The 16,155-nt window shown below is 38.3% G+C and overlaps 2 protein-coding genes and 1 non-coding gene across 4 annotated transcripts; 1 reads left to right on the forward strand and 2 right to left on the reverse strand.

Moving 5' to 3' along the window:
- The first annotated feature begins 1,444 nt into the window (after positions 1-1,444).
- mrs2 (magnesium transporter MRS2) lies at positions 1,445-14,542 on the forward strand. 2 transcript variants are annotated; one of them, XM_044359616.1, is made up of 13 exons: positions 1,445-1,635; positions 2,014-2,388; positions 3,927-3,991; positions 4,342-4,378; positions 4,877-4,989; positions 8,947-9,108; positions 9,244-9,374; positions 9,882-9,998; positions 12,066-12,135; positions 12,418-12,500; positions 12,893-13,010; positions 13,514-13,627; positions 14,115-14,542. In XM_044359616.1, the coding sequence occupies exons 2-13, from the start codon at positions 2,049-2,051 to the stop codon at positions 14,172-14,174; spliced, it is 1,410 nt and encodes a 469-aa protein (XP_044215551.1). In that variant the 5' UTR covers positions 1,445-1,635; positions 2,014-2,048; the 3' UTR covers positions 14,175-14,542. The 2 variants fall into 2 exon arrangements, with proteins under 2 accessions (XP_044215551.1, XP_044215550.1); XM_044359615.1 differs by having other exon boundaries at positions 1,445-2,388.
- LOC122987633 (integrin beta-1-like) lies at positions 5,246-8,939 on the reverse strand. Its single transcript, XM_044359617.1, has 6 exons — positions 7,688-8,939; positions 7,342-7,552; positions 7,090-7,219; positions 6,626-6,920; positions 6,204-6,482; positions 5,246-5,632 (listed from the first exon to the last, which is right to left on the reverse strand). The coding sequence occupies exons 1-6, from the start codon at positions 7,960-7,962 to the stop codon at positions 5,428-5,430; spliced, it is 1,395 nt and encodes a 464-aa protein (XP_044215552.1). The 5' UTR covers positions 7,963-8,939; the 3' UTR covers positions 5,246-5,427.
- On the reverse strand, positions 11,221-11,293 carry trnar-ucg. Its single transcript has one exon. It is a non-coding gene; the product is annotated as a tRNA-Arg (tRNA).
- Positions 14,543-16,155: the final 1,613 nt, after the last annotated feature.

The raw sequence follows: 16,155 nt of genomic DNA on the forward strand, positions 1-16,155 counted from the left end.
TATATATTTACTATTAATTCAAATGACAAGAATGACCTTTATATATTTTATTGTGTGAAGCACAAGTACAAATGGTTTGTATATTCCAGCTGTGTCTCACGCCCCTTTTATACGTCACAGGTGCCGTACAAAAGACTTCCGCAAAGGATACACCTGTGCATCCTCGCTCATAGCTCCTCCGGCAAGCCTCCTCTCTCCTCACTCCTCTCTCCTCCAGATGCATTTTATGAATTGAGACCTCCTTAAACATGACGCGCTGAGATCGAGTCCCAGGTCACGAGCAAGGAACCTTTAAAAGGAGGACGGAGGAGAGAGGAGACAAGGAGGCACAAAATAGAGAAAAGAGAGGAGCCCACTAGTCGTCACGCCTCCTCCCTGCCGCAGCATCCTTCCGGTAATCTGCATCCAGCGGAGGGATGCTGATGCTGACAACATCTACGCGCCCACACTGTGTTTTATCAATCCTGTGTCCTTTTTTGTGAATCTAATCTCGCATTATAACTGAAACCACGCACATATGGCCCACACATTGACTCATATGCCACAAAATATTGTTAAGCAGAAAAACAACATCCAGAGCTTGTCACTTGTCACTTGTTGGGTGTTTTTGTGTGGGTATGGTTTAGGCAGTAATTTAGACTCCTAATAAATATAACTAGGCTACTTTTAGGGCAAGAAAATCAAGAAAGGATTCACGTATTTCTTCATCAGAACCAGCCTGTTTTCCTGGCAGCGTGGTGATGGCTTTGAAACATCATTAAGACCTTCATATTGGGAAATAAAATGGCAATGTATCATTTCACAGTCTGTTATTCCCTAATAATTATGGAATTAATTGTAGAATTTGAAACCAATAGCTAATAATCCTGAAACTGATACTGGACTATAACAAAATATAAAGAACTGGCAAAAGGAGCATCAATAACAAACAGTAAAGGGCAACAAGAAAAAGAGAAATAAGCATGGTAGTAAAATATAATAAAGCTGAGATTTAAAGTAGTTAAAGGTTTAAAGTGGCCTATAATCAAATTAGAAATGAAAAAGAAATGTCAGGAAGGGTGGGAGAGAGGAAATGAAGGCTGATACTATTACAGCACTCTTCCTCTATTAAATGAAAGGAAGTAATAGAGATAGAAATGGGGAGAATATTTTATCAAGGATGAGGTTTGGTTGCATTAAATTATACATATATATATATATATACACACTTCAAAGGTTCAGAGAAATGTTGCAGATGGAGTTCAGGTGATGTAGAGTACAGGGCTATTTTCAGATTTTTTAGAAAATACAGGACTTAATAGGAGAATTTAATGCAATTATAAAATACCTGTTCTGGTCCTCACTCCCATCCAGAAGGTGGCGGTAATGCGCCTAAAAGCTGTTTTGCCGCCATTAAACATAAAAAAGGAAGAAGAACCTGAACCTGAACCTCAACACATGCAGCCCGAGTGATTTACTTTTCTAGAGACGATCTTCGGCAGTCGTCACCGCGGTGCATGATGGGCAGTGCTCTTCATGCTCTGTCCTCCTCATGAATGCTACTTTTCTCCATCATGCTATAATAAGTAGTGTGTCGGAACTAAAACAAACAACGCAGCTTTTTGCTGATTCAGGACAGCCTGTAGTTGCCGGCAGGTAACTGAATTGTTTTTCTTGTGTCTTCGTTTACTGTCACAGTTAACTTTAAATGGATAAACTATAATTAACCCTGATACTAGCAGCTAAGATAACTAGCATAACAAACAGAGCTGCATAACAGATAGTGAGATAACAGTGGTCGACTGACGCTGGCATTATTGGCTATAATCAATATTTGCTCGTATTGTAACTGCTACCTCCGACTGTATTCCTGTTGTTCCTGTGGATCTGGACTGTCCCCTCTACAAACAACCCTGACAAACAACTGGAGGGTATTGAATCACCCTAAACGAGATGACTCAAGTATTTTAGACAGTCACCTTTCATTTCTTATGGAGGCTGACGCTTGCCTTCCTGTCCTGTAGTGAATATCAGCCCTTCAGAAGCTGAGTGACAACCTGTGTGAAAAGATGAAACTACACAGGGTGCTGCTGTCTGGATGCATGAACTGCTCAAGGATGTATCTGCCATTTAGTGGGAACTTGAGCTCTGTTGGTCCTTTCTCCTCAACTGTGGATGGGTATCGAACCCTTATCCTTTGCGGTGCTCGTACAGTGCTCTACCCTCTGAAGTACACTGTACCACTTGGACAGAGAAAGCTGGGACTGAACAGCAGGAGCTACAGTCATGTTGTTTCAAACTCACTACACTGCAGTCAAACACTGCCTGAGTCAAGATGTCAGCTCAGAAGATCTCAGTCTACTCCGACGAGGAAGAAGAACTTGCTGCAAGCAGGTGCAACGTTGCCCGGTAAGAATGAGAGATGGTTACTTACCAGGATCAGAAACAGGTTTACTGCCAACTAGGTTTGCACGTGCAAGGTGGTGCATAACAATCAAAATATACACAATATGAAGTAATTATAAGCAATATCAAAAAGACATCTACATTAAAAATATATAGAGCTCTTACAGATTTAAATTGAGGAGAATGTAATGTACAAAAGGAGGTGAACTGGTGGTTTGAAAAACACAGTCCTGCTGCTTTTACATTTTACAGTTTTGACAGTCTTGTATCTTAATTAATCTGTTGATTATTTCTCTATTAAGTCGATTGGCTGTTTGGTCCATAAAATGTCAGAAAATGGTGAAAAAATGTTTCCCAAATCCCAATATGACTTCCTCAAATATCTTGTTTTATCCACAACCAAAAGACATTCAGTTTACTGTCATAGAAGATTAAAGAAACCAGCAAATATTCACATTTAAGAAGCTGGAATAGGAGAATTTGGACATTTTTTTCTTTAAAAAATGTATCAAAATGATTTATCGGTTATCAAAATAGGTGCAGATTAATGTAATAGTTGTCAACTAATCGATTAATCGTCTAATTATTGCAGCTCTAATCTTCATATTTCAATACCTGTCTACATCAGAGCCTGTCTGGTAAATCAGCAGGCCAGTATTATCAATTCATATCAGTTTATCACATGTATAGAAATGAAATGAACAGAAATGCCAATATGTTTGGAGGTATAATTTAGTAACAACTCCTTCATTACATAGTTTGTCCACCAGAGAGCACTGAAAAGTTTATTCCTCACCTGTGCAACAACTGATATGTAATATTATTATAATTTAATAACCAAACATGTGTCTTGATGTAATGTATGTATGTAAAAAGATGCAAATCAATTATGTATCATGATCATGCTTTATTAACTTTCACATATCAGTATTAGCCTTAAAAATTCGGTCTGGCTCCAGTATACATATTATTCCAGTCAAGTTAAATAAATAGGTGATACGTGTCTTTATCCACTGTAACCATGTGTTGCTTACTTCTTCATGTTATGCACATATAATGAAACTGTATGAAAGCTCAACCCTGATTGAAATATATTGAAATGCAAAGATGCTAAACAGAATGAGAAATTATCTAATTTTACATATTAGACATGTGTCTGGTATTTCACTGCTGGATTGTTTTTTATACATAAAATTTAATTTGCCATTTTTTGTAGCAACTCTACTTCAGATGTTGATTTGCCCAAATGCTTTTGGCACATTGAAATGGGGCAGTAAGTACACAAAGCACGACAAAGATTCATGAAAATCCACAAAAAATGTTGCTGGTTATTAGCCTTGTAACATCATAGTGATTTCACTTCTAAAATGGTGGATTGGAAAGTAACTGTGGTATGGTCCTGACGATTGTAATGCACAGTATATTCATATTTAAGAGTGAACATTTTTGCAGTGTTTAAAACTGAACACTTTTCCATGTTCAGCCTTGCCTGTGAACAGAAATCCTTACCTGTGGCTAAACTTTGTCTTTTTTTTGAACAGTGTCCTTAATCCGTCACAGAATGACAGAAGCTCCTCTTTCCAGTGTGGTCCCAACGTTTGTTGTGGTAAGAGATGTTCTGAGGGCAGTTGGCCAAAAACATTTCATTAGCGAGTGACCACTAATTGGTGCTTTATATTCAGGACCATCCTACTCCCAAGGCCTGGCTGGGCAGGGACAGAGATCTTTTTTTTAGACAGACAATGTATCACAAAATCTGCTTTAAAATATTAGATCTAAGAAAGATGTAGTTAATGAAAAGATTTCTGATTTCACAGCATTTACAAGTTATCAGCTGGATTTAACTCAAACACCTACCAATGTACTGTCATACATTATATACATTTAAATACAGCAAAACTGTATTGAACAGTTGTGAACACCTGTGTGAAGTAATCTTGTAATATTATTTCACAGATGAAGTTTGACCAGGAGGGAAATGTGACATCATTTGGTAAGTGCTGTAAAATAAATCTTATCAATCTGTTGATAAGAACTGATAAGACCTATTGATAATCTGTCTTTTATTTGTTTGATTTGAGCTGTTAAGTTGTCTCTGTGTGTAGTAATGAGCAAAATCAGGATTGTCTTTGAGACTGATGATTGGTTATTTCTCTTGTCCTGTGATGTGACAACTCTCACCAGAGTGTAGGTATTACCTTCAGTATATTCCCCAAGCACATTTTTGAATCTTAGCCCTGCACAGTTGGACACACACTGTCACAGTGTTACTTGTAGCTGTTGACCTGTGATGTGACAATCCAAATGTGACAGTGTTAGCTGCCTCGCTCTGTTATGTTTGTTTTCCTGAAAGCAGTAGATATAACATCTGCTTTTGTTGTAGTATCTTGTCCTATATCGAGTCAAAAATATATGAAATAGAAACATATTCACTTTAGTGTATATTATAATCGTCTGCCTCTGCTCCTCTTATTTCTTTGTTCTCTTACAGAGAAGAGGAAAACAGAGCTTTGCCAGGAGTTAAGTCTTCAGGCCAGAGACCTTCGCTTTCAGCACAGTACCAGCCTCACCGCTCGAAACAACTGCATCATTATACGAATGGAGGTATGCTCCCTCTCTCTCATATAAGCACACTAAGTGATTGATTTCTGCTCTCAACCAAATCTAAATCACCTTTGATCCAGCTGTTGATTCGGAAACATTCTGTGATCATAAGTTTAAGCCGATCAATGACAATTCCTTACTGTTGTATCTTAAATCAGATACATTCATTCAGTGTTGGATTCAAGACTACAGTAGCCTGTAGAGACACAATGCTACCAAGAGGATGATGTAGAGCAGTAAAATAAAGAAAACTTGAAACGCATGTAGCCTGAAGTTTAATAACAGTGTATCATCACAGTGTTTTCAAGGTTGTAAGTTTTTTTAACCTATTTCTGACAATAATTCAAATGAATAAGGCAGTTTTAGGATTCACAATAAAAACATTTGAACTAAATGTTCAGGGAACTTAAAAATTCAAAGCAGAAAACTCCTGGTGGATCACTGCCATAGTGCAGGAGAACAATCCTTAGCCTGCACCACAGTCGACTGTCCTCCAGAGGGCGTTTGGGAGAAGGAGTAGTTCATAAAGCAGGAGTCCTCGCGGCTCATCATTTTACAGTGTACAGTTGTTTCTCCTGGTTCAGGCATATCATCTCTGGTCTCCACCATTGTCACGGTGAGATGGCTGCACTCTGTCTCACACCTGATGACAAGAGGACAGATTCAAAATGACGTTTTGGTAATTAAGGAGATGTTATTGCTGCCAAACTTGACAAACTGAGGCAATTTCCAAATCTAAAGTAGGTTTTTCCTTTTTTTCCTCTTCTATTCTGACAAATGGTCTGTGCTTTATTATTTCAGAATTCAAGGGATAGGTATTGGAAAAAAAAATAGCTTAAAACATTAGCATTGGTTCATGCTAAGTACAGTATGTGTCTTTTGACAAATAAACATTAAGTAAATAGATAAATTCTACTTAATAAAACTAAATAGATTCTACAATTCAATGTGTTTCTGTATTTTTAATTTCTTGTAGTGCTAATATTCTACACATTAACATTATATATATTATAGTACGATACATTTATAGTGGGTTTTGCAAGAAAGTACATGTATGTAATGTAAAGAGTTGGGAGGTAAATGATGTCCGTGAGCATGTTGTCAAAAGAACTTCAGAATGAATCATTTCACTTATTTTATCTGCAGATCGCATCAGTCTCTAGTGTTATTTCCTATGATCACAGCACTCTGTATTAAAAGCAACCAGTTCTTACCTGCTCTTCTTCGCTCCTGTCCCAAACGCCAGACACTCCACGCACTCTGCGTGCAGATGACATACACCCACACAAGAGGGGCAGAACTCGCAGGTGGGGCCTGTGTATGGCGGTTCACACCGACATTTTCCGCACTGACACATCCCTCTCCCGTTACACAGCTGCTGGTTTGTTGCCATACAGGAAGCAGTTTCCATGGAGCAGCTGCAGTCATCATGTGTCCAGTCGTCATCACAAATGCACTGTCCACACTCACAGCTCCCGTGGCCTCCACATATTCTGTTAGATAAAAATTGTAATCGTTTTAATATAAATCCATCTCTGTAATTGAGTATAATTAAAAGTAACAAGACGTAGATATTGAAGACTTTGTAATGGAGATAGAGCTCCAAGTGATGCTTACTAATCTTCACATATTATACCTGTTGTTGTGGTACGGACAGTCAAAGTTGCTGCACTCGCAGTATTGTCCGCTGTATCTTTCTTTTGGGTTTACCCGCTTGTCACATTCACAGAAGTCCTCCACGCACTTCCCTTTACCGCTGCATACCGGGGCGTTCGGGCCTGAGCGACAGCGGTCATCATCTGGTGACGAAAAAGAATCAAGTTCCCCCCGGCAGTGTTGTGTAGTGTAATCACACTGGCCACACACCAGAGTCCCACGGCCAAAGCAGGCAGGGCTGTTTTCCTCACAGTTTCTCATGCAGTCACACTGACCTGAGGAAAATACGTTTAAAAAGAACATCTCAATGTTTGATACATATTTTGAGTTAGGCATTTGTGACACTATAAAGTAAGATCAAACATTTCCAAATTTTGGGGCTACTGTAATACTAATATGTTTGACTGTATGTTCACTCTAGCCAAGTTGTGCAGTCGTACTCACACTCCAAAGATATCTCTAACTTCACACTTTGTGAAAAGCCTTTGGGTGTGACGTGGACAGACCAGGGCCCAGTCCTGTTCTGGTTTGAGTCATCACTCTCACTGGGACACTGGGCAGCCTCCACCTTCACCTTGAGCAACAAGGATTTATTATTATGAATATTATTTGTAGTTTATAAGTACAAATGACAAGAAATAATCTACTCTCTATATGAGGAAATTGTTCCTAATGTTTCTTCCAGTCTTTTCTGACCTGTATGACCAGGGGGTTTCCTTTCATGATGCTGCCAAATGTGATATTGAGTCCTGCGGGCACAGGGCTGGTGTCCATGGTCATCTCTGTGATTGGCTGGTCTGTAGGCATAGTGATAGTTAGAGGGAAAGACTGGCTCACACCTGGCCTGAAACGGAGGGACAACTCCTGGGGCTGGAGGAGCAGAGCCTGGGCGTCTGCTGGCTCGGTGCTGCAGATGTTCAATAATGATTGGAAAGAAAAAGAATATCTTGGAGGTGACTGTAGTCTTGTACAATTTCAAGCAAATCCCAGTAAAGGTTTGAGAAGAAGAAGAAAAGAGAGATCTTTAAACTAGGACACTTACCTGCTGTCATTCCTGACAACTTGCACCCTGCCCTGAGGGTTGTATATGTGACTTTTAGGACAGCCTGCTCTCTGCAGCCCTCTCAAAGTATGACAGGGAGTGTTAGTATGAGGGGCAGTGCACCAAGCGCACTCCGGGCCAGACTGGATGCACTCATTGCAGTTGGAGGCAGATGTGAGACATGTTTGTTTTTTAGCCCAGCTGGGAAACAATAAAGCCAGCAGCAGGCAGAGACAGAGCAGCTTCACAGCCATCCTGCAGTTACAGTAAAGCATTAACAATTAGCAACTTAGTCAATTATCAGTTTTAATTTAAAAAAAGAAATACACTTCAATATGATAAACAGGCACAATGACAACATTCTGATATATCTAACATACAACATATCACACTTTATTAGGGATAGACTGATTAAATCCTGGACTTATTTCCACCATTTTTCCAATATAGAGACATAGAGAAATATTAGAAAAAAGATCTAGAAAGCTAGAAATTATACAATAGAATATACTAATATCTATTTTCTGAAGTATAAAAGCTATGGGAGTTATGTTTCTCTCTGAAATTGGGGGGGAAACGACAACCATTAACCGTTAATATTCCCGTTAAAGTACTTGTATAGTTTGTGTATAACAGCTTCATGTCTCTCTGGTTCTGCCATAAATAATATGCCAAATAAACTAAAACAAGTCAAACACAAATACAGTACAGCGCTGCTACATTACCTGAGGTACTGAAAGCTTCCTGTGTTGTAGCTGCTGCTTGAGGCAATCTACCTCTACAGACTGTGACATGCCGACAAGCTCCTGATTGGTGCAGCTATTTTGAATATTGAGCTCTTGGTTTAGAAAATAAACATAGCAGTGTACTTCTAGCGAAACAGCTTTCTCCATTTCGCAACCAGACTTTTTCATTGATGAGGTCTGTCACCTCAAATATTTACAGATCAGAGTCAACTGTTGTGCCTGCAGTCTTTCAAAAGCAACCGGACATGCACAGCCACACTGACACATTCACATTAACACATGCGATGTCAGGCAAATTAACCTATTTATAAAAGCAATGCATCAACTGCTAAAGAAATTAAGGTAATTTCATACTTCGAGTCACTTTTACACAGGTTCTCCACCCTCCATCACACATGCAGTTTTTGACAAATGGCCTGAAAACTTGAATGAAGATGTATATAAATCTGACTACATGTTTCAGTGTTTTGTAAAGCAGCTTCTCTCCCTACTCATCCCTCCATCTCTCCGCAGTCTTTGAAAGCCATTGTGACCACCCAGTGCCTTTTGGTGTTGGATTTCCGTGGTCTGGGATTAGAGCGTTGGTTAGTCCTGGAGCTTCCCCCACAGCTGACATCGCAGACACACTCGCTGCCCTTTGAGTTTAGAGCACTGGAGGCCATACTGCAGCACAAGGTGAAACAGATTAGAAAAAACACTGTGTATATGTTTATTTACGCATGCTCATGTTCTAACCCACGTAAAACCAGCCTGTCAGAGATGTGATCAAGACATGGTAAAGCATCTGTTTACGTATATGTGTGTCAATAGGTAAACACTCTACAAGCCAAGCTGAATGAAGTTGAACCAGTAATATTGGACATATTGGAATCTCTAGTGGATCCTAAAATCCTTTCTGCTGATAGAAGTAAACTACATATACTGCTGCAGAACAGCAAGAGGTAACACACACAACCATATTATACAATGATATATAGTGGGAATGAGTTTGTTAGAAAAGCTTTTATGAATGAGGGTAGTTGGCATCAGGACTGTTATCCACTTGTAAATCATGTATTTTAGCAACTGGGTCAATATCTCTGAGACTCGACTAGTTTTCATTGTACCAGTCATTAAAAATTGTTTCTCATCTTTGATAATTAATATTATAATATGACAGTAATCATATGTGGCATACCTCAAAGCTCAATTCACTGATTGTTACTGTTTTCATGTATGTTTTCTCCTCAACCATAACATTTGTCAGGATAACATCTCCATGGTTATCTTTTTCCATCAACTTAGCTGTTCTTCAACATGGTTTGTCATCCTCGGATCTAATAACTATGAAGTTAAATTTAATTAATTAATTTTCCACACACTGTTACACCTCTGGACATTTACATGTTCAAACATTTTGTTTTGCCTGTCTCTCTTAGTCTTCCTCTTGTCTCTTGTCCCTCTGACAGTTTATCAGAGTTGGAGACGGACATTAAAGTTTTTAAGGATTCCTTGCTGAAGATTTTGGATGAGGACGAGATCATTGAAGAACTCTGTCTTACCAAGTGGACAGACCCAAGAGTTTTGTATGTTACACATGCACTCACATATACATACATGAATACCAAAAGCAGTTCTCTCGAATGCTCATTTAAAGTCCCAGTCAGTGGTTACAGTATAATATATGATCCCCAAGGTGTCGAAGTCCGTGTCCCCTTTAAATAGTGTCTCCTTTTCCTTTGTTGTGGTTTTCTGTTCTTTTGTCTCCATTGGTTGGGGGAAGGGTTAGGCATTGCAGAGATAAGTGGTAGAGGTTTCCATTCAAATTTAAATCAAATCTCAGAAACGACTGGTTGGGGTTAGGATACAGGGATACAACTGGATTCAGGTTAACCTAACTCTTGTTTTGTTGAGATTGACTTTGATTCCTCCTAATTGTTTGGGGTCCCACAGATCCTGCAAATAGAAAGGAAAAAGAAAAGTATGGAAATGGTAACCCTTCTTTTAGGTAAATAGGTAAATGACCATAGAGCATTGTGTATATACCAAATAAAAAATATTTATGTTTCATTTGTTATATAGGCTATGCAATGTAATCCACCTCCCGTTCTCTCCTGTTTTCCCCGTTCCCCTAACCCGTTTTCAGTTTTTCGCTTGTCTGTCTAAAAAAAATATTTCAGAAGTTAAACGTTGCTGGATAATTTCCTGTCTTGTCAAGTTGATAACTACAGTTTTTATTTTTGCTGCTCTACTCGAAACAGTATGAACCTGGACTTTTCGATGTGTCGAAAGCAGAACATTAATTAATATTAGATCCTGACCGATCCTGTCGGCGTGTCGGAGATATAAATAATCAATGAAGTTACGCTACTGTGCCTCCTGCGTAAATGCGCACAGTGTCTCTCAATGGAGAGACGCAGATGTAGGGAGATCGCTGCATATAATTCTATATTTCTTATATATGTTTTTTTTTTTCCGACGCGGCGCTAGAGCAAATCAATAGGACGTGCATTTTATTTTCGTTTGGTTTTTTTATTCTATTATCAAACAAGTTGAACACAGCCGGTTAAAACGAACGAATCTGGTCTTTGCAAACGGAAATGATATACGCGTTTATTTGCAAATAGAGCGGGGCAGTGATATCCGATCACAAGTGCTCACTCAATACGCATATGGAGATGCATGTTAATACCACACGTGCTTAGAACTGTCCACTTGTGATCGGATCACCCAAGACGCAAGTTAATGCCAGGAGTAAACAGGGTCTCAGACAAACTTTCGACACAATAGAAGAAATGTGTTAAAGTGCGACCACGAAGGGACTCGAACCCTCAATCTTCTGATCCGAAGTCAGACGCCTTATCCATTAGGCCACGCGGTCAGATAAGGACGAGAAGGAGTTGATGACTGGGCTGTTTCCGGAATTGAGTGAGAACAATTATACCAGCAGATCTGTTGTGAAGCTGTAGTAGTAAGTGGTCCAGATCTGTCATACTACATGAACAGATTATGTGCCTTTCTTCAACAGGGACAAAAAAAAGTTGTGTTAAGAGTTATGATGCCTTATTCTGTGTGAATTGGGAAGTTTCTATATGTTATCGAAATCGACTAAAAATAAAACTAAAAGGGACATATTATGCACATTTCTACATTTTTAATACATGGTGCTACTGGAACATCTTTGCAATATTTACAGATCAAAAACCTCCATATTTATCTTATACTTGTCCTTTATGCAGCCCCTCAGTTCAGCCTCTGTCTGCAACAGGCCATTTTAGCTCCTGTCTCTTTAAGGCCCCCCTCCCAATGGGCCCACTCTGTTCTGATTGGTTATCTTCTGGAAGCTACGTCATGGCAGACTTCCCACCACTCAGGAGGCCACATAAACAAACTATGAAACAAACTATAGTAGTAGGATTTCACTACTTTTTCTCATTCTTTACTCGAAATGTCCACTTCTCAAATACATCCATACATATTCAAGCTGAAATCCAATCCGCAAAGTGAGAGTGGGCAACGCATATAACACATGGAAAAACCATGCAGGGATCCGCAACGATCTGATGTCAACTCGTAGGCAAAATAGAAAAAACGTTGCAAACGAAGCATTCATATTTTTATGTGCATGTAAATATGTCTGTCCGTCTTTCTAGTGAGGAGAGCAGTTTGGGTATCGACCACGCTGAAGAGATGGAACTGTTATTGGAGAATTGCTATATGCAGGTAATGCTACTTTTCTAAAAATCCCAGAGATCAGCTTTAAAGGTGCAGTGTGTAGGATTTAGTGGCATCTAGTGGTGAGGTTGCAGATTGCAACCAACTGAATAGTCTGGTACTTACTTGCACATGTATTGTGCTGTTGAAACTGTCAACTTGCCCCTCTAGTTTTGTTTGTTTAGTATCAAAATCACTGAAGCACAGTGTTAAAAGTCTTCTACATATAATGCACAGTCAGTGAGCTGTTGACTGTGTTCTGAGTGTTCATACTGCAACTGCTTCATACAGGCTGAGGAGCTGGGGAACAAGGCCAGAGAGCTCAAAGGACTGATAGACGACTCTGAGAGTGTCATCTTTATCAATCTGGACAGGTACACGCACACAAACACATTATTTGGATACGGACAAATTCACAACAACCTGATTATTCAGCCTAAGAAGAGCTGTCATTTTAAATTGAACATTCAGTTATATTAAATTAACACAGTTGCATTGGTTGTAGAACATTTGGACAGTTCAAAATTTCTATTCATAAAAATTGCCATGTTCTGTATGTTTTCTGACCATTTATCAGATTTAGTTTAAAATTGCTTTGATAATATTGGAACCTACAATGTTTGTATTTGTTGTAAAAAAAATATATTTAAAACATGTCTTACTCACTCTGAATCTGCAAAAGATTTAGAGAAGATGGTTAAGCTGTCCAATGAAAAACATATTTTAAGTCCTGTTGAAATTAAATGACTTGTCTGTTCTATTGTAGCCATCGTAACGTGATGATGCGCCTGAGTCTGCAGCTGACGATGGGAACCTTCTCCCTCTCCTTATTTGGTCTGATAGGGGTGGCCTTTGGAATGAATTTGGAGTCGTCCTTTGAAGAGGTTAGACAGCTGTCCTTCCTGCTGAAGAATGATATCACATCTTGAGTTTTATAGTTTACAACTTTGCAGATACAAGGTTTTTCTTGCTTGTCTTAATATTCTGTTAGTGTAAGTCTTTGTGTTTTGGACCGTTAGTCTGATAAAATGTACAACCTGTGGAATCAGGCATTGATCATTATTTTTTCGATTTTACATAAAAGAGTAATAGATTTCAAATAAAATTGTTGGTAGATAAGGTGAATTTCAAAGTTGTTACTTTTAACTTAGTTTACATGGGTTTAGCCATTACAGTTTGTTTGTGGATGTGCAGACTTGCTTGCATACATCTTGATTTTTTTAGACTTTCCTTGTATCTGCAGCGTTGTCTCTGAGTCTGTATGTTTTTCCCATGTTTGGTTGTCTTATGTGTATCTATTTATTTTGAGCACATAAGTGCATACTGTACCTTTGTATGTTTTTACCCACATTTGTTAATGTGTTTTCCTGTTTCTGTTTATTACCAGGACGCTCGCATTTTCTGGCTGATAACAGGCTTCATGTTCTTGGGCAGCGGGCTGATATGGAGACGACTGCTGTCATTTCTTGGGCGACATCTAGAGCCTTCAGTACCCCCACTAGTAATGCACACACACACACACACACAAATACACACTGACCTCTCACCATTTTTTGTTTTTCATTAGATGCTTTATATAATAGTGTATTCCTGTACAGTTCCATGTGTAGAATATGTCGCTATGGCACGTCATATGATGCATAAAAGTCTTCAATCTTGGAGTGCCTTAGTAGTCGAATGGTTACAGCACACGCCACATAATGTCTGCAATGTCCCTACTTCAATTCCAGTTGGGGACCTGCTTTGCATGTCATGACACTTTCTCTTCCCTTGTTTCTTATCCATTTATCTACCATCAATTGTCCAATAAAGGCAAAAAATGCCCCAAAACATATATTTGAAATATATTACAATTTTCAATCTCTACATGTGCATCTCACCCCAAATTGCTGATGTAAATTGCTAAACTTAATTATGTTTGCTAATACCAGTGGAATGAGTTGTTAAAAATCAGTTCTTAAGTGTCATTTCTCCTGTTTGCAATACAGATCCCTCCAGTTTGGAAGAGAAGTCTGAAAGCATCAGACGCCAAGTCTGGACTCAGATGATGTTGTACCTCTACTCTGTAAAATGCCACAGACCTCCTACAGACTCTGCAGCTTTAAAGATGATTGTTTTACCAACCTGGACCTCCTGAATTCTCTATGAAGGCTGCATTTAAATGTCTGAAGACCACTGTGCAATGTGTTTTTCTGGGTGTCCTGTTACATTTTACGTTGGGATCATATCGGATGTTTGATTGATGTCCTTGTGTATATAGTGTGGATTAAACATGTGGGCACAGAGTATTACTCTGTCATCACTGGCTTTAGAGCAGTAAGTTTATGCAAGTTGCAGCATTGGAACCGTAAACAGATAACCAAATTAATGTGATAATAACCTTACATGCAGTTGTGCATTCCCTCATTGCATTGTTGAAAAAAGTGTCAGAAAAGCATAAAATATAATTATTTAAATAAATGTAAACTTTATGAATGTGTAAAGTCTGTTATGATTTATTTAGATACATTGATTACAACATTGTGACATCGTGTGACAGTGAGGACTTTTCCAAATTCCTGAAACATCAACTGCTCTGAAATAGGAAGAAGGATTTATCAGATGATAATCTAGTATTTGATGTGAGCATCAGACCCCAACCCAGGAGCTTACAGTTGATACAAAGGTCTACCACTCCAGAAAGTCTTATAGACAAATGTGTTGGATATCCAACTGTGAATGATTTTTTAAAATTCTGCATACACACTGTCATCCACTTGAACACTTTTAATTAATTTCAATTTTCAATCCTGTTTGTATTTTGGATGTTAAAAGCCAAACATCAGTGAAAACCAGATACTTGAACCTATAACAACCTTTAGCAACAACACATCTGAGATGATTTCAATACACTCAAAGTTACTGATTGTTTGGAACCAAGCAAAAAAGTAAAAGTATGATCAGAGTATCACAGTACCTTGAATTTACAGTTTGATATCACTTTATCATAGAACTGAACTTGATCCACAACACACTGCCTTACAGTACTGTGTATTTTTTCTGACACACTTGGCCAAATTCTTCATCTCTGTGTGTTTTATTGAGGGCCTATAGAAAGTGGCCTTCCTGAATGACTCTAATACCAAAAGGAAGACAAATCACTGCAAATTGAAAATTAAGTGCAAATGTAAAATTAAAAGCGTCATGACATTGCAGAAGTATTCATTTGTTTTAACATAGTCAAGGCATCTTTGGTAGTTACAGCTTTTACATTAAAGAGTGTTCAACAGTTAAACTCAGGAAATTTCTAATTACACTAAAAAAGTTGTAAAACTATATAACTGTATGCACTGTGTGTAACAGTATGATCACAGTCTGAACAGTGAGGGAGTCTCAGATTCTCCTGTATCAGTGTTTTAAATACGAGTCCAATTTCCTTATCTTGCCGAGCCAAATGTGACTTTAACATTAAGCAGTACAAAAATGTTTTAGCAGTTGATTTGATTTCTGTCTCTTGTTTCTTCATTATTTAACATCACAAGGAATTACTGAAAATGGCCTGTCATGCTGATTCCTTTGATGGATGCAAAGCAACATTTTATCTCTATGCCACAAACTAAATATATGAAAATACATGAATTTGATAGATGTGGAATAATTGTCCAAGAGAAATGGAACTTAATTCATGGTTAATTCTCCTCATACAAAGAAAACAAAGTGGATACAAAGAGTATTTTTTGTTTGTTTTTAATATTCCAGTTTCATGTGTGATGCTTCATGTTGTACTTTGCTGTCATAACCACTTTTCTGCACTGGGGGGAGTCATATCTACAGTTTAAAATGCAGTTCATCAGCTTTGGTCAGTCTCGTATAAAAACTACAATAAAACCAGTATGGGAATCTTTATTTATTTATCTTTATTTATTTAGTCCTGACTGAGTAATAAAAAAAGTTCTACGTGTTACCAGAAATGTGATGATCTTTTTTGGTCTACTTAAGCACTTTATATGTCATATGTATTACTAATTTTTCCAAACAAGTGTTTTAGGG

The sequence above is a fragment of the Thunnus albacares genome, chromosome 8, assembly GCF_914725855.1.
Source record: "Thunnus albacares chromosome 8, fThuAlb1.1, whole genome shotgun sequence".
NCBI classification, from domain to species: domain Eukaryota; kingdom Metazoa; phylum Chordata; class Actinopteri; order Scombriformes; family Scombridae; genus Thunnus; species Thunnus albacares.